Source organism: Perna viridis, chromosome 15 (genome assembly GCF_037379345.1).
Source record: "Perna viridis isolate PV_CMFRI_1.1 ecotype Kerala chromosome 15, ASM3737934v1, whole genome shotgun sequence".
Classification (NCBI taxonomy): Eukaryota; Metazoa; Mollusca; class Bivalvia; order Mytilida; family Mytilidae; genus Perna; species Perna viridis.
This window is the reverse complement of record NC_142459.1, coordinates 12,218,888-12,240,743: the sequence shown is the minus strand read 5'-3', so window position 1 is coordinate 12,240,743 and position 21,856 is coordinate 12,218,888. Positions and strand designations below refer to the sequence as shown.

Here is a 21,856-nt window from a genome sequence, read left to right as displayed (position 1 = left end):
CTTAGTTTTGTGTCAAATAAACTTTTTTTTTAATGTGAAGTGAAAACTTTCTTGAATTACCTCCCTTAGACCATTCTTCATCTTCTCTCCAAATCGCTTTTAATATTTATAATGATTATAATTGAAAACTTCTTTTACAACCCAAGGAAAACTTAAGTCCAACACTGTATCCAGGTTAGGTACTGAATCTTTTTTTAATACTGAAGGGAAAGTGGGTGGGGTCGGATAATTTGGAGAAAAGTAATTTTCCAAATTTTAGCCATTTTTTCTCTTCATTTTCTCAAGCATTGACAGAAAAAAATTATAAATCAATATTTCCCTATTAGTTTACAATGAATATTTACAAATATCAAAACATGGCCTTGTGAATTGCCTTTTTTTTCAACCCGAGATCTTGATATGGGCTGGTCAGACAATATCAATCAAGGGCTGATAACAAGGGCAATATTAAAATGGCTGTACATATACTGTTTATCGCATACTTTTTTTTTTACCAGTAATGGGTTATTTATCAATTTTTCTTATTATAAATTATAAAAGACTAGCAGATCTCAGCTCTCATGCTATAGGTTCACGTTCCTTGTACAAATTGTGTGGCACATACCATTTTTGTACTGAGGGGGGAGGCTTGGTTTGTTATAATAAAATTAAGATTACTCCAATTTTAGCCAAAAGTATTTTACTCAGTCATTGATTTAATAAAAAATATTAATATTGTTTAATATTTCCACAATCCTTTAATAATGTAGATATTCAAGTACAATTTTTAACTACTGCTGCTGAAAAAAGAAATACTTTTCGTGCCAGGGCAAAACATAACTCAACATTAAATCCGAGCCCCCTTCAAAAAGAAAATGGCCTGTGTCTTATTTTCATATTAAGCAAAAGAAATGCTTCACAGGGCAATGCTTGATTAGAATGCAGAGGTCTAATCATGAACAGTTGGGCCACAATTTTACACGCTTTTCAAGCTTGATACAGATCGCAATTTTAATAGCTATTAGATAGGAAAAGAACTTGACTAAAATCCCTGTTTTGCCCTTTATTCCTCAATAAGCACAACCCCCCCAATCAATCCAAGCCTTTCTTTTAAGGATGGGTATATCACCTTGAGGTACATTTATAAGATCCATTCATCTTTACTCAAGCTATTATCTGCAAAACGGGAAAATGTTTGTTTCTGATCCCTCATTCGTAATAAGTTCAAGTTAAAACCCCTAAAATCAATCCCAGGCTTTCTTTAGTGGTTTAATTTCATGAAGATCCATAAAATCAATGTATACTCAAGTTATTGTTCAAACATGAAATATCTACAGACGACAATAACGAAACTGACGAAAGCATGATACCATTATTCCACCACAGACGGCGACAACAACGGCATGATACCATTATTCCACGGCAGTCGACAATGACGAAACTGACCACAGCGTGGTACCATTATTCCATCACAGACAACAATGACAAAATTGACTATAGCATGATACCATTATTCCTCGCAGACAGCAAAGTCGAACTGACGACAGTGTGATACCATTATTCCACCGCAGATGACAATGACGCAACTGACTATAGCATGCTACCATTATTCCATGGCAGTCGACAATGACGAAACTGACCACAGTGTGGTACTATTATTTCAATACAGACAACAATGACGAAATTGAATATAGCATGATACCATTAGTTCACCGCAGACAGCAATGACGAACAGACGACAGTGTGATACCATTATTCCACCGCAAACGACAATTAGGACACTGATGAAAGTGTGGTACCATTATTCCACCACAGATAACAATGACAAAACTGACTATAGCTTAAACCATTATTCCAACGCAGAGGACAATGACGAAACGACATCATGATTCCATTATTCCACCACAGACGACGATGACGAACTGAAGACAGCGTGATACCATTATACCACAACAAACAACGACTAAACTAACGACAGTGTGGTACCATTATTCCACCACAGATGACAAAGCTGACTATAACATTATACCATTATTCCACCGAAGAAGACAATGACGAAACTGACGACATCATGATACCATTACTAAACGGCTGACGGCACTGACGAACTAATGACAGCCCGATACAATTATTCCACCGCAATCAACAATGATGAAACTGACTATAGCAAGATACCATTATTAACATGGCAGACGAAAATGAAGAAACTGACAACAGCATGATACCATTATTCAACGGCAGACGACAAAAATGAACTGACGACAATGTGATACCATTATTCCACTGCAGTTAATTATCTGTTACCAACTTTCCTAGTGTAAAATGTTGTTATACTAGTGAAATTGAAAGGAACCCTCTTTTATAAGGTCTCCAACACGGACCTCTTTAGTAGATACAATCAGGAAGACATGACCTCTTTAGTACATGAAGATACAATTTGGAAGACATCTGGCCAGAGACAGGCAAGGACATTAAAATTAGCCCCTAAGGGCAAACAAAAAGAGATTTACGTAAAATATGTTTTATTTTTTTACATGAGCAGTGTGAATACTATTACAAGTCTATTTACACAAAACAATTTCAGATTTACTTGGGTTAGAACTAAAATTCTGGATACATGAAAAATTCAAAAGCAATAACTCTTCTCTTCTATAGATAAGTTAAATAAAATCAGACTAATTATGGAGGACTGCAATGGCTTGATAATGTTTCACAGTAATTTTGAATTGAAAGCATATCTAACTGATACATGATCAAAATTGACATACATGTATTATTAAGTTATTGCATTTATAACATTAGAACTTTTAACTTCTATAGCAATAAACAAAATTACAAAACATTCAAGTGGTAAATGTTGATAAAATATTGTAATAAAGTCTACAAAAAAGAACAAACAAACAAAAACAAAAACAAAACGAGAAAAAAAAACAACATAAGTCCCCACTATGAAAAAAAACTTGATGATTCAAACTGAAAGAAAATCCTACTATTGATGAATGGTGGACAACATTGACATGGAAGCAAAATGGATTATCTCCCTTAGAACTACCATGTAATACAATGTACTTTAGAATTATTAATATTATTGGACTGGATCTCTATTTAAACTAAATAATTAGCTGTAAGTTTTTAAAATAATCATGAAAAATGCATTTCCAAACCCCACAAATCTGACAATATAATTTTACTCAAGGATACTTTATTTGAAAAGACTATACTTTGACCTCTATATCAATGGATTTGTTCAGAATTATTTTTTAAGAGAATGTTTGAAAAAGAAATTTTTGACAGAATTAGCTGCTCAGGAAATTTTGTGTGCATTTTAGTGAGATTATAACGCACCTTACCAAAATAATATGAAAAATGTTAACTTTTTTTCTTTGATCCTGACAGTACAAATAGTCAAATTACACTTGCAAAACTACTGCCTGATTCTTACAGAGACTGCCACTTAATACATTCATTACATAATTCTGAAAAGAAAAAGATGAAAAAATGTACATGTATGTACATGTAAAAAAAATCTCACTTGTTTCCAGACTCGGTCAAACCCTACTGTTAAATGAAATAATTTTCCGACATATTGATTTATTTTGTTTGGCCTCATTTTCCCAATTTTAGCCAATTACCAATAATATTTTTAAATTTTGAATTCTCCAAAACTGAATGAATATTTACAAATGAATACTGCATGTACATGTATTTTAAAAGTGTTATTAATTTCACTCTTCAACATGCTGAAGAGTAAGTTCATACAAATAATCAAAACACAATATAGTATAATACATGTACAGATGAAAAACCTTTGATAGCTTAGTTCTACATAAACAAAAAGTTCTCACTAGAGAAAATAATTCCATTTAAATAAAAAAAAGAATCCAAATAGTCTAGTATTTACAATTAGTGAACATAAGTTCCAGTTAAAGTAGAAAATATTTCAAACTTGAAGAAAAAAATATGAATATTCATGTAACTTCAGAAGGATTTAAACACGTACAGTACATAAAGAAATGTATTTAAAAAGTTTAAAAAATTACATTTGACTTGCATGTACAAATTTGTACATGTACAAGGATATTACAAATTGTAAAAGTTGAAGGTGAAATGTCTTGTAAAAAAATTTAAATCATACATGTAGATAAAAATAAAATATAGTACATGTTTTCACATTACTTCTTTTACAGTTTCACTTTAAAATTTTTAAAGTAATTTTTTTTTATAAAAAGTCACTAAAAGGATACAAACATGTACATGTATTCATAATATTCATAACTAAAATAAGTAATATTTGTTTACAGTTTTTAACATGTTCATTGTTTTAAAGAGTCTTTTAAAAGAATATACATGTATAATGTACATGTATGTATGATATTCATGACAAAATAACAAATATTTTCTACATCATTTGAGTATGACTAAATCCAATTTAGAAACATGAAAATGATAAATACAACTACAAGTACATACATGATCAAAAACAATGAAGTGAACATATTTTCACTGATGACACATCTAGATACATGTATTTGAAAAACTTGATGAAGACCAACACTTATTAATAAAGAAATATAAAATAATTTCCAAAAAATCATTCATTTTACTAAATAAACTAATTTTGTGTTATTTTTTTAAAGATTTTTAATTAAGTTAATTACAAAATGTATTACATGTTTGTATATGTACATGTAAATAAAAAAGTAAAAAGTTATTAAATATAATTAATAAAGTCAGTCAATTAAAACATGTTTGTGAAAGTACTTCTTACAAAAAAAGGGGAACATTTCTGATTTTGTTATAAAGATTTCTGATAAATTAAATTGTTATAAATTAAACATATTTTATTTACCTTTAAAATGAATTTGTTTAATAAATTAATATTATCCTAGTCCATCAAGAAAAAAAAATCATTCTACATGCACCATTCAAACTACATGTACATGTTATAGTCTGGTTAGCCATAAAGATACAAACTGGCATTGTTCATCACACGTAACATTCAACATAAGATTTTCCTATCCAATTGTCAGATTTCATTAGATTTGAACTAATTACAAAATACATGTATAAGTGTTAACATAATTGCAGTGGCGGATCCAGGGGTTCAGGGTGTAACCCCGCTCCCTGAATATTTTTAAAATTTTTGCATTCTATGGAGTCTAGGTTTTTTAAAAGAAGTGAAATGGCAAATAGGAAGAATTGTCTAAAGAAGTGGATCCTCAAGCGAGAAGATAATAATACAAGGTTTGTGATGGCAAATGAAGATGGAGAAGAGTTGAAGGATCCAATAATGGCAAATGAAGTAAGTGGCATAGATTGGAATGATCAAGAAAGTATTGTTCTTTCTTGTGATGAAGAGGAGGAGGGTCCAAGTGGCCCCATAGGGGGCCACTTGAACGGTGGTTCGCAACTCCCTGGATGCTCAACTGAAGGGGTAGTTGTTCCTGAAAGAGAAGATGATGAGGAATCGGTGTTCTCGTGGTGGGAAGGTGATAAGGAGTTGCTGGGGATACAGGACTCAGATGAGGATGAGAAATTGTACACTGCAATTGTTGCCCCCATAGGGGGGCAACAATTGAGTCCTGAGGTTATTGATTTGACTCAAGAGATGTTTGATGAAGAAGGTGATGAGATAATAATGAGGATTGATGATGAAGGAGTTAGCACGCTTGCAAGGGCTACGCCCTTGAAGAGGAAGCGCACTCAAAGTAAAGATTTGATGGATGTACTGCAGCAAGCTCCCAAGCGGATGAGAAAAGAAAGAAGTGATAAAGGCAAGCAAAGAGGTAGGAATGATAAAGTTAGGAAAGATAAGGGGAAGAAAAAGCAGAGAAAAAGTAAACACTTTTTCATCACTATGAAGAAATCAAGAAAGAGTTGTTACAGGTACAATAATAAGTATGCTTGCTTTAAGAAATTATGTAAAGAAGATTGGATGGCTGAAGCCATCCTTGCTCAGGAATGGGGATTAGAAAGAAGAGGTAATCCTCATTATCACATGTACTTGAAAACTAAAGTGGGGATGAAATTGTTGGATGTTAAAGAGAAGTTTAAGCAATTATTGAAGAAGGTAGTAAATGTCCAATGCTGTAGGAATATTGGCAAAACTATAAAGTATATTACCAAGGAAGATATGCACCCATGTGTGCTCAATGTAGATAGGGATAAATTTCACGTGCATTGGAAGCAGCAAAATACGGTTGAGATTAATGAGTATTTGCACATAGATAATTACCACTACAATGTAATTCCGGTTAATTATAGGAAAGATACAATTAATAAGCACAATGCTTACTGGACAGCAGAGAACTCCACAAAGGATCAAGAGGTGGCTCTTGAATTCCATGACCCAGGACTTGCGGTTAAAGTGGCTGAATTGTGTAAGGAGAAATCTAAGAGAGGAGTTTATGTGTGGGGACCACCAGGTACTTTTAAAACGAGCAGTGTCATGGCCGTAGCAAGTGTGCCATTTTATATGTTTAATCCCAGTAGTGCATTCCCTTTTCAAGGATATAATGGGGAAAAGGATATTCTTTGGGATGAATTTAGAGCTGTAGATTTTGATAAGCACCAAGTAGTAGTGCAGAGATTAACTGATGGATATAGTGCAGTTGTGGAAATGAAGCACGGTAATAATATGAGATTAAGATTAAAAGGGACATTTTTAATCACAAGTAATGATTGTCCACCAGCAGATGAAGCATTTAGGAGAAGGTTCCATATAGTGGATGTGACTGGATTTAGAGAGGAGGATTGGAGATGAACTATTATTGTGTATAATATTGTAATAAATTTTGTTTAGTTTAAAAATGTAGTTTTTTTTAGTTCTTGATGTATAATAAATTATAAAAAAAAAATGAAAAAAAAAAAAAAAAAAAAAAAAAAAAAAAGACGCAACAAAGGCGCCTGAACCGGCGCCAACAAAAAACAAACAAATCCACACTCGCAGCTCTGGAGAGCTGCTCAAACACAAACTCAAACATCACGCGCTAAACCGCGCGCTCTAACAAAAAAAAACATCGCGCGCCTAAACCGGCGCGCTCTATCGCACGCTCGCGAGATAGTGGTCGGTGGAAAAGGCGGGACATTTTTCCCGCGCTTTTCTTGGAAATAAATAATTATTTCCGCGACCGGTCTCAAGTAATATTAGGACGACCGGTCGCTTGGCGGCCAGAGGCCGCGTAGCTAAGGCCGCTACGTCAAAGTGACGTCATCTTGTTATGATATGTTGTTATAGGTTACGGGTAGTATATAAGGAAGCGGAGAATGAGCAAAGCTCATTCTCTGATGGATTCTCGAAGCGTGCAGGTAAGACGTTTACTGTTTGAATACTGCAAGAAGAAGTTAATACGGTTCCTACGTTATTTGTTAAAGAAAGTAGACGAATACGAGTGCGAATTTGACGGTTCAACAGCTTGCATTAGATTTACCTGCGATATATGTAGAAAGGAGTATTGTTTCCATAATCCTAGTACATGTCCAGAGTGTGAAATTGCAGCTTTAGAGGATCCCATAGAACCAACACGGCGGCAGCAGTAGTTGGAGGAGCAGCGCTTGGATTATACGAGGCTTATAATTACATAGTTCCGCCCCTAGAAGGATATAATAGAGCTCATCAAGCCTACCAAACTGGAAAAAAAGCAATCCAGTCCGCAAAGGCTGCAGCAAAGGGTGCTGCTAAAAAGGGTTCAAGTGTCACCACTAGGATCCGTGATCGTATCGATAAGGCCAGAGAAAGACGCCTTGAGGATCACATTCAACGAGTGGGAGCAAGATCACCACCCGGTACTCCACAGCAATTTACGAATCTACGACCTTATAGAAAGAGGAAAGGAGGTCAAGATAGCGGAAACGTCGGGGACAACCGCAAGAAAGCTAGAAGTGAACAAAAAGGACCCACGTACTACAGTTACCATAGACCTAGATATAGCCGTAAACACAGATCTAGTTACAGTTCAAGCATGGCCAGAAGGAGTAGACGTGGAAGATATAGAAATCGTAGACGCTATAAAAGACTCGGCAGGTGGGTTGCACGTTCGGCTGCTAATAGAAACAGACGAAGACGCATTGCCGGCAGGAAGCGTTATTTACACAGGAAACAGGGAATTAAGGGTCGGTATGCTACTCGAGGGACTAGAATTGCACGACAGCATAGGATGCGATACGTCACTGTCAAGCATAATGTCAGGAAGTCGTTCGAGTGCGAGTTCACCAAGGACAAGCCCTATGGAGTAAGCAATACCACCCTATTCGATCATACAGGCGATTATCTACCTACCGTTGAAGAAGATCCAAGAGTTGGAGAACTGTTTAAATATCATTATAAGAAATTCTACAAGTTTAGCTGGAAGTTCGCTAACCTGAAATGTTGGGCAGAAAGCATGGCTCTTAATCACTACAATGATGGCACAAGTGCCATCAACCATTTAGATAAACAAATCATACCGATGGGAGTTGGATATTTGAACTTTATTCACGATATTCACGGAGATCTACTGGATAACGAATTCGATACAGGAAAAGAAAATGACACTACGATGTTTAGAAGATGGAATTGGATCTCTGGAAAACACACCAATCCTTGGGGAAGTTATAGACCCAGAATGATGCCATGGATGGAAGGCAGTTATCAAGGCATTACGATGAAGTTTGGAAATTTCGAAGAGATGCTCACAGCTCAAGATATCATAAGGACATCAGATAAAATAACTGTAGTGAATCAGCAAATAAGAAGTGAAAAGGAAGCGGATTACCACCTTCGGTGGTTCATTAAGATACCAAGACAAGTGCCAGATTCATTTTTACAGGATTGCGGCAATGTCACCGGGCATGCGCCCGGTGACAAATGTGCAGGAGCTAGCCACTTTTGGTCAAAAGACAGAAATGTTCGTGTATTTGTATCATTTGATTTAATATTGTATACTACTTTTATGTGCAGAGGTAGATCATTAAAAGATTAGATAGCTAATCCTCTCCTTTATTAACCCTAACCAAGATAGTGCTTTCCCGCGCTTTTTAGTTTTCCCGCCATAAAGTTCTCGAAGCCCCTTAGGGGGCTTCTCGAACGATTTTGATAAAGTGCATTCTGTCATTATAATTGGTGGTGTTAGGTTGGCCCCCGTAGGGGGGCCAACCTTTATTAAGATAGTGCGTTTGCGAAACCCCGAAGGGGGTTTCGCAAAACGACAATACAGGTTAGCTTAAGTCAGGCGAAGCCTTCGGCCCCGGTCGCAAGGCCCCATAGGGGGCCTTGCTCCTAGGCTTTTTTAGCATACGCTGACGCGCCACTACTTAGATAATCCTCCCTGCAATATCACTTCTGGTACCTAAAAGGGCCAACGTTTGCAGGTTAGCACCCGTACGTCTCGGCATCCGCGTCGGGAAACCGTCACGCGACATTTGGTGGTCGCCAAACCTGCAACGTTTGAAAAGTTCAAACGCCCGGATGGTGCTGCCACGAATGGCGCCAAACCCTCACGTGCAGGTTTGGCGACCACCAAATGTCGCGTGACGGTTTCCCGTATGCCAGGGTGCGCGTGACATATCGAGGGTGACGTGACGACAATTGTGGCGAGTTGTTGTTCTATGGACCTTAATGAGCAAATAATAACCTGGCACCCCTCCCCTTTTTCAAAATTTCCCCCCCCACCGTTAGTGCTAAATATATAAAATCAAATACACATACATATATATTTAAAACAACTGCCCAAAAAAAAAATCAACATTTTATACCTAAATCAATGAACTGGAGATTTTTCTGTTCAATAATATTGAAGTTGCAAGTACATGTAATCACTGTTGAAGGTAATTTAATGTCCTTTGTAGTATCTTTCAATAATATACATGTAATTCATATTTCACGAAAAAAGATAATAAAAGTTCAGAAATATATCAATCTTTAAAAAAAATCCATTTAAGTCGAAGCAAGGAAGCCTTACATGTATAAGGTCATTTTAAGGAGATCACATGTTGCCAAAAAATTAATTAATTCAAACCATGCTTAAAAAAATAGATTCCATGACTATACTTTTTTATTACTGTTTTAAGAAAGTAATTTTTTAAAGACCTAAATACTGGTATGAATAAATCACTAATACATGTACTTAATTTTTACCACATTAATATTTTGATTTTGTACATGTCTGGTGGTAGATATTTACATAAAGTAATACTACATGTAGTATAAGAATTTTTGATTTATAAAAAATATAATGTGCTAATTATTTTCGGTTTTTAAATAAGAAAAATCCATTTATTTAGAAAATGAAAATGCAATTATATACAACAAAAGCTAAAATTACATGTATTTTCAAAGATGACACATCTAGATAGATGTACATGTATTTGACAATCTTGATGAAGACCAAAATTTACTGATAAAAAAAAATTATAAAATAATTTTGTAAAAAAATATTCATTTTACACTGTACTCAATATGAAATATCTGCACTATTTGAAAGATTTTTAAATAAGTTAATAATGATCATATTTTTGTAATCTTATACTAGGGAGGTCGGTAGTGCGTTTATCGATATTCTTGCGAGAGCAAAATTCTCAATTTTGAGTCAACTTTAACACGTTAGAAAATGGTTAAAAATCCATTGCATGACAATAAAAAATATATGTAATTGAAGATGAGACATTTCTCTTTCTAAATATACAACTTTCATTGTTATTGGAGTTGATGGTCATTTGGTACAAACGTTTGAAGTGACGATACTTTGAGAAAAATGGCCGCCTGAAAAACTATGTGTCAAAGATCATACCTATTTCAAAATTCATTCCGCAAGCTATTACTGGACCGATTTTCTTCATTTATGGCTTAAATTTTTGGAAATATCTTCAATTTTGATAATCCGGTTGTCAGGCTAATTTTTTGGTTACAAAACATATTTTTTACGTCATTTTAAGGAAAAACATGTTGAAAAAAAATAGTTTTTGCGTACCCGGAATGCACTGACAGTCGGATTCCGAAAATTTAATCCTTTCTGCGTCCATCCGTAACCCTGGTTTCAGAAGAAAAACAATAATAGCTTGCGGAATCGATTGGATATTAGGGTGGTCAGGGCGTGGTTTTCACAAAAATTAAAGCGGGACCGGTTATCGTTCTTGCTAACCGGATGTTACTGATCCGCCATAGCTTCTGTTAAGATTTTCGAACATTCGTGGATAAATGCCTTTTACCGACTGTTTTCTGGACGGATTTTTGACTGGTGGTGCAGACAACGATGGACCTAGGCCATGGAGGCCAATCACTTACGGTAAGTACCTAAATTATGTCTAATATAAGCCTAATCGCCCTGTTTCCGTAAGGTCAAATTCTAGAATGACCTTTTATCATCTGCAAGCTTAAAAACTATATTCACCTTCTTGGAAGGTCTGATTTTCGTTTGATTCTGTATGAGCTGATTTAAAAAAGATTACACTCATTTAGCATTAGTTGGAATATGTTTCCATAACATTTTTATTAAACGATGAATATGTAATGAAGTAAATTCTCCCAACGTTTGATTGCAATCCATTCAAAATCTTTCGGACTTTATCGACTTTCCTATATTATCGGAAGTCTCTGTATTTTACCTTGCTTTTTTTCTATTGGTTGGGAGAATTTGGACATATTGCATTTAATTTTCTTGATAATTCAATTTTAATTTATATGTAGTGCCCAATTTATATGAAACTCACATGTTTAAGCTTTATTTTAACTGTTTTATTTATCCAAAATTATCATATGTAGAAAAAAAATCAACCTTAAATTGCTTCTTCAAATGATACACAACTTTTTTTCTGGTTTTCATTTTATCAGTTAATATATATTAATTATGACTTTTATTAGAACAATTATCATGTAGCCCTGCTTGTACTTTACTTGATAAATAGAACTTATTTGATGAGATTTATATATGTGGCAATTGCATATTTTACATATGACCTGCATCTTCTTAAGTTTACTTTATATATTCATATTGTACAATTTTTAACAGCTAACTTACATATTCATTTTTTAGAGGATTGTAGATGCTCTACTTATTTAATATTCATATACATGTACAATTGCTTGGAAAAGGTTTAAAATCCTAGTAATATACATTATTTATCATTAAATTTTAATTAATTATGGTTTAATTTTTTTTTTTGCCTTTTTAGGATCACATTGATTGACTCATAATACCAATCTTTTGTTGTATGTATATGAAACATACTTGTACTATGTTTTTTCTTCTAATTATTGATTTATTTCAGAAGAAAGTATTAGTAAACAGGCTGCATAAATATTTATTTTATTTTGTCATATAAAAAGTAAACACTGATGTAAATTTTATTATGATTTAGTTTTATTTTCTGTTTGTTTTTCATCATTTTAGTTTCATTTTGTTGAGTTCTGGAGATGTTTCGAATTTATGGTAAGTTAGTTTTTATACTTTGATTTAGTTTAGTAGCTATTTTAATTTTAATAGTAAAACTTTTGAGTCTTTTAATTATGGTAACAAATAAGCATTTACATTTGAATCATATATTACTTACAAGAACTGTCGATTAGTTTTGTGTTTAGACTCTGCTTTAAAACTGCTTCACAGTACATATTCATTGAATTCCACTACTTGTTTATTTCAGATGGCCTGAGGAGCAAAGTGGGCTATGCTATGAGACGAATATGGGCTGTCTGAGGTAGGACCATATGGGGTGCAGTAAGTAGGGTAGTTCCAGACACACTTGAACCTGATAACCTGATTGGTAAGAGAGTTCAACACTTGATAGAAGAACCAGACGGATCACGCAGTGAAATTATTCATATTAAGTTATTTAACATAACATTAATATAACCTTATAAAACAATCTTCTTGTTTTGAAATGAAGATAATTATTCTGGAAAAGGAAGTTTGGTGTTTTTAACTCCTCGCCACATCTTTTGTCAACCGCTTATTGAGCAACCAACATCAAATAAAGTTTTACATTTTTTCAGATTGTTAGCAAACCAGATTATGATTTAATAGAAAGTAAACTAACTGTAAGTAAATTGATAAGGTAAATGATGTTAATAGGTGTAATGTCCTTATGTACATAATCTCTTTTGTAGATTTGGCAGACATAGTAGATCCTGGTGAAGAAACCCTTCTGGCCTGAAATGGAAACTTCGAAAAGTTCATTAAACTTAATCAAATGATGATATCTTGTTTATTATCATTTAATGTACATAATAGTACACATGAGGAAACAGCTAGGGCTTCAAAGTTCCATAGTGAAAGGATGCGCATTGGTTCAAGTCAATGTATTCATAAAAATTTTCTCAATTTCTTGGGAAAACAGCATTTGTTTTTGAAATTTTATTCAATTTTAACATAATAATGAGATTATTATTATGTTTAAAGACCCTATTTAAACAAGAAAACATTACAAGACTACATTAGGAATCTTAGAATTGACCAGACCTTGATATAATATTATTTTGCCACTTTTTGCAGCAAAAATGTATGTTTATTTTGATTATCGTCTGGCTTCATTTAAGGTATAGGCCTAACAAATTTTCATCCACATTAAACATTTTATAGCAAAATAAGATGAAAGTATCTTCATGTGATAGCTTAGATTCTAAGCTTTAAAATGGTACCACATAAGTATATGGTAGGTTGATATTTTGATCAATATTAGCATAAATATGCGGTTTTTTTTTTAAATCTGAAATTTTCAAAAATGTTCGATTTACCCCCATTTTTCAACATTTGCTTGTTGATTTTTAAATATAATTCAATTATTTCTTGATAAAAATGTGTTTTTACATATTTAATCACAATAACAATAACTGTCATGTGCTAAAAACTGCTTTTAAATTCAAAATGTCTTTTTCTGTCTGACCTTTCGCCATTTTTTGCACTGAAAATAGCTCTAAAATTTACCCTAAAATGTAAATTTTCTACCTCAAAAAATTTTTTTGAGCTGAAAAACATGATTTTTCAAGTCAAGCAACTTTACTGCCACACAAAACAAGTGACAGAAAAAATTAAATATTTTTTTTGAATTCTTAGTAAGCAAAAATGTATTTTTTTGTTGAAAAAACGCATATAAAAAAAAGGGGGTCTGCCGCAGCGTTTTTGATTCCAATGAAAAACAAATCAGAGGTTTTTACATAATATTTGTTTATTTATTTCTGTTTAATGGATTACTCTTGAAAGAACAACAAAGTATCAGAATTCTACTACCTTCCAATTTCCAAATATGAATATCCAAAAATGGCACTTTAATTCATGATGCTGTTGACACATAGCAAAAAAAAACTAAGTCCAAAGTGTTTTTTTGCCGATTTTAAAAAAGTGTAATTTTCTTTGTATCTAAGATACAAGTTTCCTGAATGGCTTAAATCAAAGTATGAAATGGCTTTATTTAAATGATTAAGACACAATGTATGAATTTCTTTACCTGTTTGACTTATGTGGGCCACAGAAGTGCCCAAAATGTGACATTATTGCCTTCGCAAGAAAAATGACCAAAATTTTGAACTTTAAATTGTAATAACTTTTGAACCCCTTGACCGATTTTAAAAATTTTTGCACCAAAAAGTTACATTTGTTGGGCTCTTTCAAACTAATATAAACTTGTACATTTTCTACATACTTCATATTTTGACTGACCTCCCTACTTATACCAGGATAAAAGTAGAAAATTCTGTCAGATATTGTTAAGATTTCTGAAAATGAAGCCCCAAAAAATGAAACGTGTTTCTTTTCTTTTAATCGAGTTAATTATCATATGAACAAATGTATGTTTACTTACATCTGATAATTTAGAAAGAATGTAGAAATGTCTGATATTTAAAATATTTTTATTATAAAATTTATTTATTATTAATTTTATATAGATAAACAAAGCCTACATGTAAAAAATAAAACATGTTTACTTACCTTGAAATCGAATTAATCTCAATAGTTTGTTTATCTCAGTTTTGATTCTCCATCAAAAGTCAATATACAGTAAATATCCTGACCACATTCTTAGAATCAACAACAGTGAGGAGATGGGTCACTTTATCATAATGTACACACCGAGGGTAACACAACCCATCACCTCCACTGACTACAACTTCATGTTTATCTCCATCCCTTGAAATTAGTAATAAATTATGTTTGTTAAAATCACACACAAAAACATTGTTCTTTTCATCCATTGATATTCCACGAGGCCGTGACATTGTATTGTGATTCTTGAATGTAAAGATAACTCTGAGATCAGAATCTAGGACAGTAACTGTGTTGTTGTTGTATTTAGAACAGGTATAACATATTCTGTTGCCATCTGTGTCTATATATGAATTACCACTAACAGTCTGGTCATCATGGAGTTTGTCTATTTTTTCTGTATCTATATTAATTTTTCGGATTCCTACCTGAGGTACACAGAAGTATAAATGTCCATCACTATGTGTAATTCCACTGACTTTACTCTTTATCTGAAGTGTTTTAATGATTTTACTCCTGTCTACATCTATGATGGAGATTGTTTTATGGAGAGGATTAGAAACAGCAACATGGTTCTCATTGATGACTGTTACATCCTGTACTGCTCCTTGTCCTCCATTAAATCTGACTGATGATTTGTGTTGACCATTACTGTGTAGTATGTTTACTACACCATTGTTATAATCAGTCAACACCAGGAGTCCATTAGGCAGCGTACAACAACCAAGACACCAACCTTGATCTACTGTAAACTGTTGTTTAAGTGTCAGTTGTCTGGGGAATCTTGTCTTCACCTCTGCCTGACCTTTGTTTGGTTTGTTTATGTCTATGGAGGTTGTATTTTTTTCTTTTGATACTTTAATGTCACACAGAGTTTTTATTCCAAAAATTGTGTCGTCTGCTGTGATGTTTTCATTCATTTCTATGTCTGTATTATCCATGGCTCCTTTTTCTGATAATTTGTGTAAGATTTCTTCCAATTCTTGAACTTTTTTCTCCATTTGTTTTGTTGCGATGAATGTTTGGAAATTTGATGCGTGGTTCTTAATGAGTTCCTCCTGTTCCAATAATTCACCAAGTTTTCTTTCATTTGATTCCAGAATTTTTGTGGTGGCTTTGATTTCATTTACATTTTCATTTACAACTGACTCTAACTCTGATAGTGTTTTGTTTTCTAGTTTCTTTATTTGATCAATAAGACTTTGTGTTCTATTTTTTACATTTGTTGATAATTCTTCCTTCTTTGTTTTCAATATTTTCACATTTTCTTCTCTTTCAGTGATCGCTGTCAAAAATGTTTGATGAGTCGTTTTCAATGATATCCAAACATCTTCGAAAATGGCTGAAGATTTTATATTGCGGATCACATCATCGATATGTAAAGTGTCTTCACATTTTTTATGATATTGTAATAAACACTTACAACATACAACGCAATCGTGAGACCTACAGTAAATTTGATATTTTTGTTTGTGTTCTTCACAGTCAAGTTGAACTTTGTGGATAAAAGATGGTAATTTTAGGTAATCTTCATAAGATATGGTGCTGTGGTCCCTTGTTGCTTTTTGTACTCTGTGTAGCTCACTACATGTTGAACAGAGGGAATCCTCACATTGTGGACACCATACTTCAGGGGTGCTCGTCTTTTCTAGTAACTGACAGAGGCTGCAGCTTTCAGACGTCATTTTTTCTGTAATATAAAGAGAGAACCATAAGATTTAAATTCTTACGTCTTAAAATCAATTAATATAATCCCTTTTGGGATTTGGCATTGGTTATATTTTTTGTTTTGACGGTGGTGGTCAAAGCCAAAATAAATATCTCCAGCGCCGAATCCCAGAACGGATTAAGCTTGTTACCAAATGTTTTTTTTTATCGACTTTTGAATGAGTTCAGACCTTTCATACAGTGTGTTAACCTTCACGCCAGTCACGGAGCGTAGTGTAGGGGGTTACATTATCGTATCTAGTTACCCCTGCCGGTAGTCAAAATACTAAGCCTCTATAGACCTTGCGTTGATTACGTACATGAACATGTATATCAGGCCCCTGGCCCTGTTCTTCGTTACGAAACTACTTCTTAGTTGTGATTACACGGGACACAGGTTTAACTTCTCAGAAATCTCAAACTGAAATACTTTTATGACATGTCTTGATTTTGGCACAACAACCATACATATCAAGTTTGTAACTTAACTAGTTATTGAAGTTCGTATGACTTACAGACATGATGCAGCACAGTCAGGGATTTAAATTAGAGGTCGTCCTGTATCCGTATCTATCAGACAGACGCGGTCTTTCTGTTTCAATGATGACGTATGTCTGCGGGTCTCAATAATTGGCGACAAGAGATGATAAAAAGCGACAAAAAGAAACTAGACGAATAGCGCAAAAAAATTGTTTTTGTTTTCATTTAAACAGAGACATACAATTGTTTATCTATGTTTTTGATTTAAAGCAAAAAGAAAAATGAATAGGAAAATATTGTTTTTAAAAACCAAGAAAAGAATATTTTTCAGGTAAAAATGTGAAGATAAAAGGTTGTTTGAAATATTTTCAAAATGATAATAGCATCCGGAAGATTTTTTCCCTAAAGAAAAATAATAAAAAAGAAAGAAAGAAATTAATAGAGTTTCAAGAAAACTGACCTTGAAACATGTTATTAAGATTCATTGAATATAAAAAAGACATAATGTAGATAACAATGAGATTTATATGCCAACATGTTAACAAGAAAAAATTAGAAAAAAACAAGGTTGTCTGAAATTTAACACAAACTTGAGTTACCGGTAAAACGAATTACAACTATACGCCTTGTATCAGCGGCCTTACCAAAAAAAACTCCGATCTTACGTATATATTTTCCTATTTTTTATTTTTTTTTTTTTAAATAAGGCATATTGCTCATGTTGGTATTGTTTTTCAAGTTTCCATATCTTTCTAGATAGTAAACCATTTTATAATATATTTTGAACTAAGTTTTTCAATAACAATGCATGTTGCTACATTTCCTCTTTCATTAATTAAAGAAAAATATCACCTTTTCTATTAATCATACCACTGATTATTGTTTCTTTTTAATTTCCTTTTTGTAATTTCACATAAAAAAATTTATTTTCATATTTTTATCAATTTGAAAACACATCAAATCAAATCTAATATATATAGATATAGTTTCTTCATGAATTGTAGTATCTAATTTGTTCAAACAGTTAATTGGTCAAAAAGATGTTTTTTAAATCTTAAATTAGTTTCAGTTAACTTCCATTTTTTTCTAAATTTTCCTTAAAAATAATAAACTCATTTGTTTTTCAATAATTATCCCATTTTTTCCTATGTCACTTTATTTTGCCTTTAATTTAAATAAATTTTATCGCTTTTCTCGATTTCTTGACCTCTCTTGTCCCTACTTGACATCTATTGTCACTAATTAACGAGGCCAAACAATAGCTTCAAATTTTGAGTTCCAGGAAACTTAATCTATAGATTTCTGTATGAAACATTTTGTTATGGTTTGCCAAACAATGTGACATTGAGTCACGGTAAGATAGCTACTTGTTGCAGTTTTTGTTAAAGCTTCCTGGTTCAATTATAATACACAGTATCAGAAGTAACTGTAAAGTCCGAGACGAACTAAATGTAACATCAAACGAAACGAAAAATCCCTCAAAGTACCTAAACCCCCTTGCGTAGATAATAATCCATTTTATAATATATTTTGAACTAAGTTCTTCTATAACAATGCATTTTGCTATATTTTTCTTTTATTAAAGAAAAAAAAATCACCTTTTCTTTTAATTATACCACTGAATATTGTTTCTAAATGATTTCCTTTTTTGTTATTTCACATAAAACACGTTTCCATATTTTATCAATTTGAAAACACATCAAATCAAATCTAATATATAGATATAGTTTCTTTATGAATTGTAGTATCTAATTTGTTCAAAGAGTAATCAAGGAAACCAAGGTTATAGCGGTAATCAAAAGAATGTAATCCAAGGACAAAGACCAGACATGGAAACAGACATACACAACAAAGAACATAAAGTAACTAAAAGTATACATACAGAGTAACAAAAGTAAATGAGCAACTCGGACTCCACTAAAAACTGGGAGCAAGGACCAGGTGCACTGGTAGGGTAAGCGTCCTCTGCTTTTCTAGAAACACCCGCCGAGTTGCTCATAAAAAGTCAAGTCCGGGGTAGACAAACGAGGAAAGGAAAGCTATGACCCGTTGAATAAATCAGTTTTCATGGTGCTGATGGAACTGTTCATCGGTCGAATTGAGAAACGATGTTGTTTTTTTTTAATCTTGAATTTGTATCAGTTGACTTCCATTTTTTTCTAAATTTTTATAAAAATAATTAAATCATTTTTTTTCAATAATTATCTCATTTTTTCCTATGTCACTTTATTTTGCGTTTAAATGAGAAAAAAAATGTAACTTTTCTCGACTTCTTGACCTCTCTTGTCCCTACTTAATAAGATAGCTACTTGTTGCAGTTTCTGTTAATTAAAAGCTTCCTGGTTCAATTATAGAGTATCAGAAGTACCTGTAAAGTCCGAAACGAAGTCAATAAAACATCTAACGAAACGGAAAACGAAATCAAAAGAAATAAAATATATTAGAACGAATCAAACCAGATCCATTATTTTGATATAGGAATTGAAACATTTTCCAATAATCATTATGATTAATAGGATTTTAGGCTATGCCGATGATGGACGGAGCACTTGGGCAATCGTCTACTTCCGTCAGAATATTTTAGCCATTCATAGTCCTGGCCTTACATTCTACATACATGTATATAGGTCGCTGACGCTCCATTTTAACAATTGTGTATTGGGTAGGAAGGAAAAACCATTTGAAAATAATATACGTTGTGAAGTGGCTATGTCAAAAGTACATAAGAATAATGAATAAGTTAACAATAACAACATTTAAAGGTAAAAAGGGAACTACATACGAATATATTCAAGTTACCTATTCATTTTATACGTATAATAAACCATTTGATGTTTAACTAGAAATGAAAACCCTGCGAGATTGTATATAGTCTTCAATCACAGATAAGGAATAATAAAAGGAGTACTAATTGGGGAAAATATATTTTCATTACGGTTACCGTCTCATGACATCGGAATCTCCGAGATAGCAAATAAAAATGAACTTTGCATAGACGATGGCATAGGAATTTCGATAATTCATTTCTTGGGAATTGTGTCATTTTTTTGTCTGGTGTTATTGCTTTTTGCAATATTAATCATTCTATTTGGCATGATTGGTAGAATTATATCACAGGGTCTTGCTTCCACTATCAAATATGCAGCCCGACTCTATATATTAAGAGGTATTTGGTGGTGATACCTGTCTTTATTTGTCAGGTTGTTTGCAGTGCAGTAATAAGTAATAATTATGTTTAATTTTATTCGGGGAGGAGGAATGAGTTACACCAAAATCTGGGATCCCTGTTTTCTTGTTATATACTATTCGGACTGCATATTTGGGATTGGGAGCAAGCCCCTGTGATAATATTATAATACTTTATCGTTTATGTTAATGTACGTGTCTCTGGGCTAGGTGCCCAGAAACTAAGCGCTTTCACATGACACATAAGTGTCTATGAAATACTTTGTAGCACTTGAGCTATGAACCTTTATCAACTGAGAAATGTAGATAGTTGAGTGTAACACGTTTCTAAGGATATGATTTATTTCAATGATTTGTGGCTTAAGGAGGTAGAGCTTGGGTAAGGGACGCCTCTTGAAATCAGTGATATGTTTGCATCATATTCGATTTTTTCAAAGCATATAAAGCTTTCATTTGACACATAATGAAATCAGTCCAAGATATTTGATGCTAACATGAGATTGATGTCAAATGCTGAATACAAACGTTATAATGATTTGTAAGAGTTGTATCCTTTACCCTATGTCTACCTCCTTAAGTTTGTGTTATTTAACAGACAGTTTCGACCTTGAGGTTGATAGACTGAATTTCGACCTGAAAATTTAAAAACTGGGAATGGTCAACAAGTAATTTGTATTTCAATTATGCACTATATCATTCGTCTAGGTGTTCCATGAAAACCGATATCGATCCTGAATATTACGCAAACTGGCACGCTGCTACGATGCATTATGAAATTTGATGTGTGTGTTTTTAAATGTCCTTCGTAATCAGATTGGTGAATTTAAAAAAAATAAAAAATAAAAAATAAAACGATGAGTTTTAATATTAACCAATTATAACAATAAGTTTATGTTAAGATACGTTTGAATTCGATTCCCGTACTTTCCTCTTATTCCATATGTTTGCAATACGACGATTGTTCAAGGCGTAAAAACGATCGATATAAATTGTTTCAGTACGTGAGTACTTTGATTCTACACCAGGAATCAATGAATCAACTCTACCATTGATCGGCAATCTATGTGGACTGGTACTTGAATAAACATGTATTAATACTTGTTTATATACGAATGTATGTGGCAGACCTTACATAGTCTTAAAGTTTGACCCTTGACATATTTATCAACAATTTTAACAAGAAAGTACGGACAATATAGGAAGTTTGTACAATGAACTGAAGTAAAAGCTGAATGGAAAAGTAAATCTTACTCTTTACTGGTCAGTATTCCCAATTAGCACGAAGTTAACTTCTTTGAACGTCAACGAGGAAAACGCCCTGTTGTTATGGTATGGAATGTTATCTTTTTACTTCCTGGTAGAATTTCACAGATTACACACGATTGGTTGACCCTTAAGTGGTATTATTCAAAGAGTTAAATATGTGTAAATATTTTAACATGGTGAATAACACAGCGTTATCGAGCACACTGTCAATTTCATATATTAATCTCACTTGCTATTTCAGCCATGCCACGGGGTGGTCACTTTTGTTAAAATTTGGTACGGGAGTG

At 33.1% G+C, this 21,856-nt stretch overlaps 1 protein-coding gene across 2 annotated transcripts; it reads right to left on the bottom strand.

Annotated features, from left to right (window-relative positions):
• Positions 1–2,484: 2,484 nt before the first annotated feature.
• Positions 2,485–21,666, bottom strand: LOC148596958 (uncharacterized). 2 transcript variants are annotated; one of them, XM_088562941.1, is made up of 2 exons: positions 21,555–21,666; positions 2,485–16,620 (listed from the first exon to the last, which is right to left on the bottom strand). In XM_088562941.1, exon 2 carries the CDS (start codon positions 16,613–16,615, stop codon positions 14,936–14,938), a length of 1,680 nt encoding a protein of 559 aa, XP_088419067.1. In that variant the 5' UTR covers positions 16,616–16,620; positions 21,555–21,666; the 3' UTR covers positions 2,485–14,935. The 2 variants fall into 2 exon arrangements, with proteins under 2 accessions (XP_088419067.1, XP_088419068.1); XM_088562942.1 differs by lacking the exon at positions 21,555–21,666 and adding an exon at positions 17,153–17,287.
• Positions 21,667–21,856: the final 190 nt, after the last annotated feature.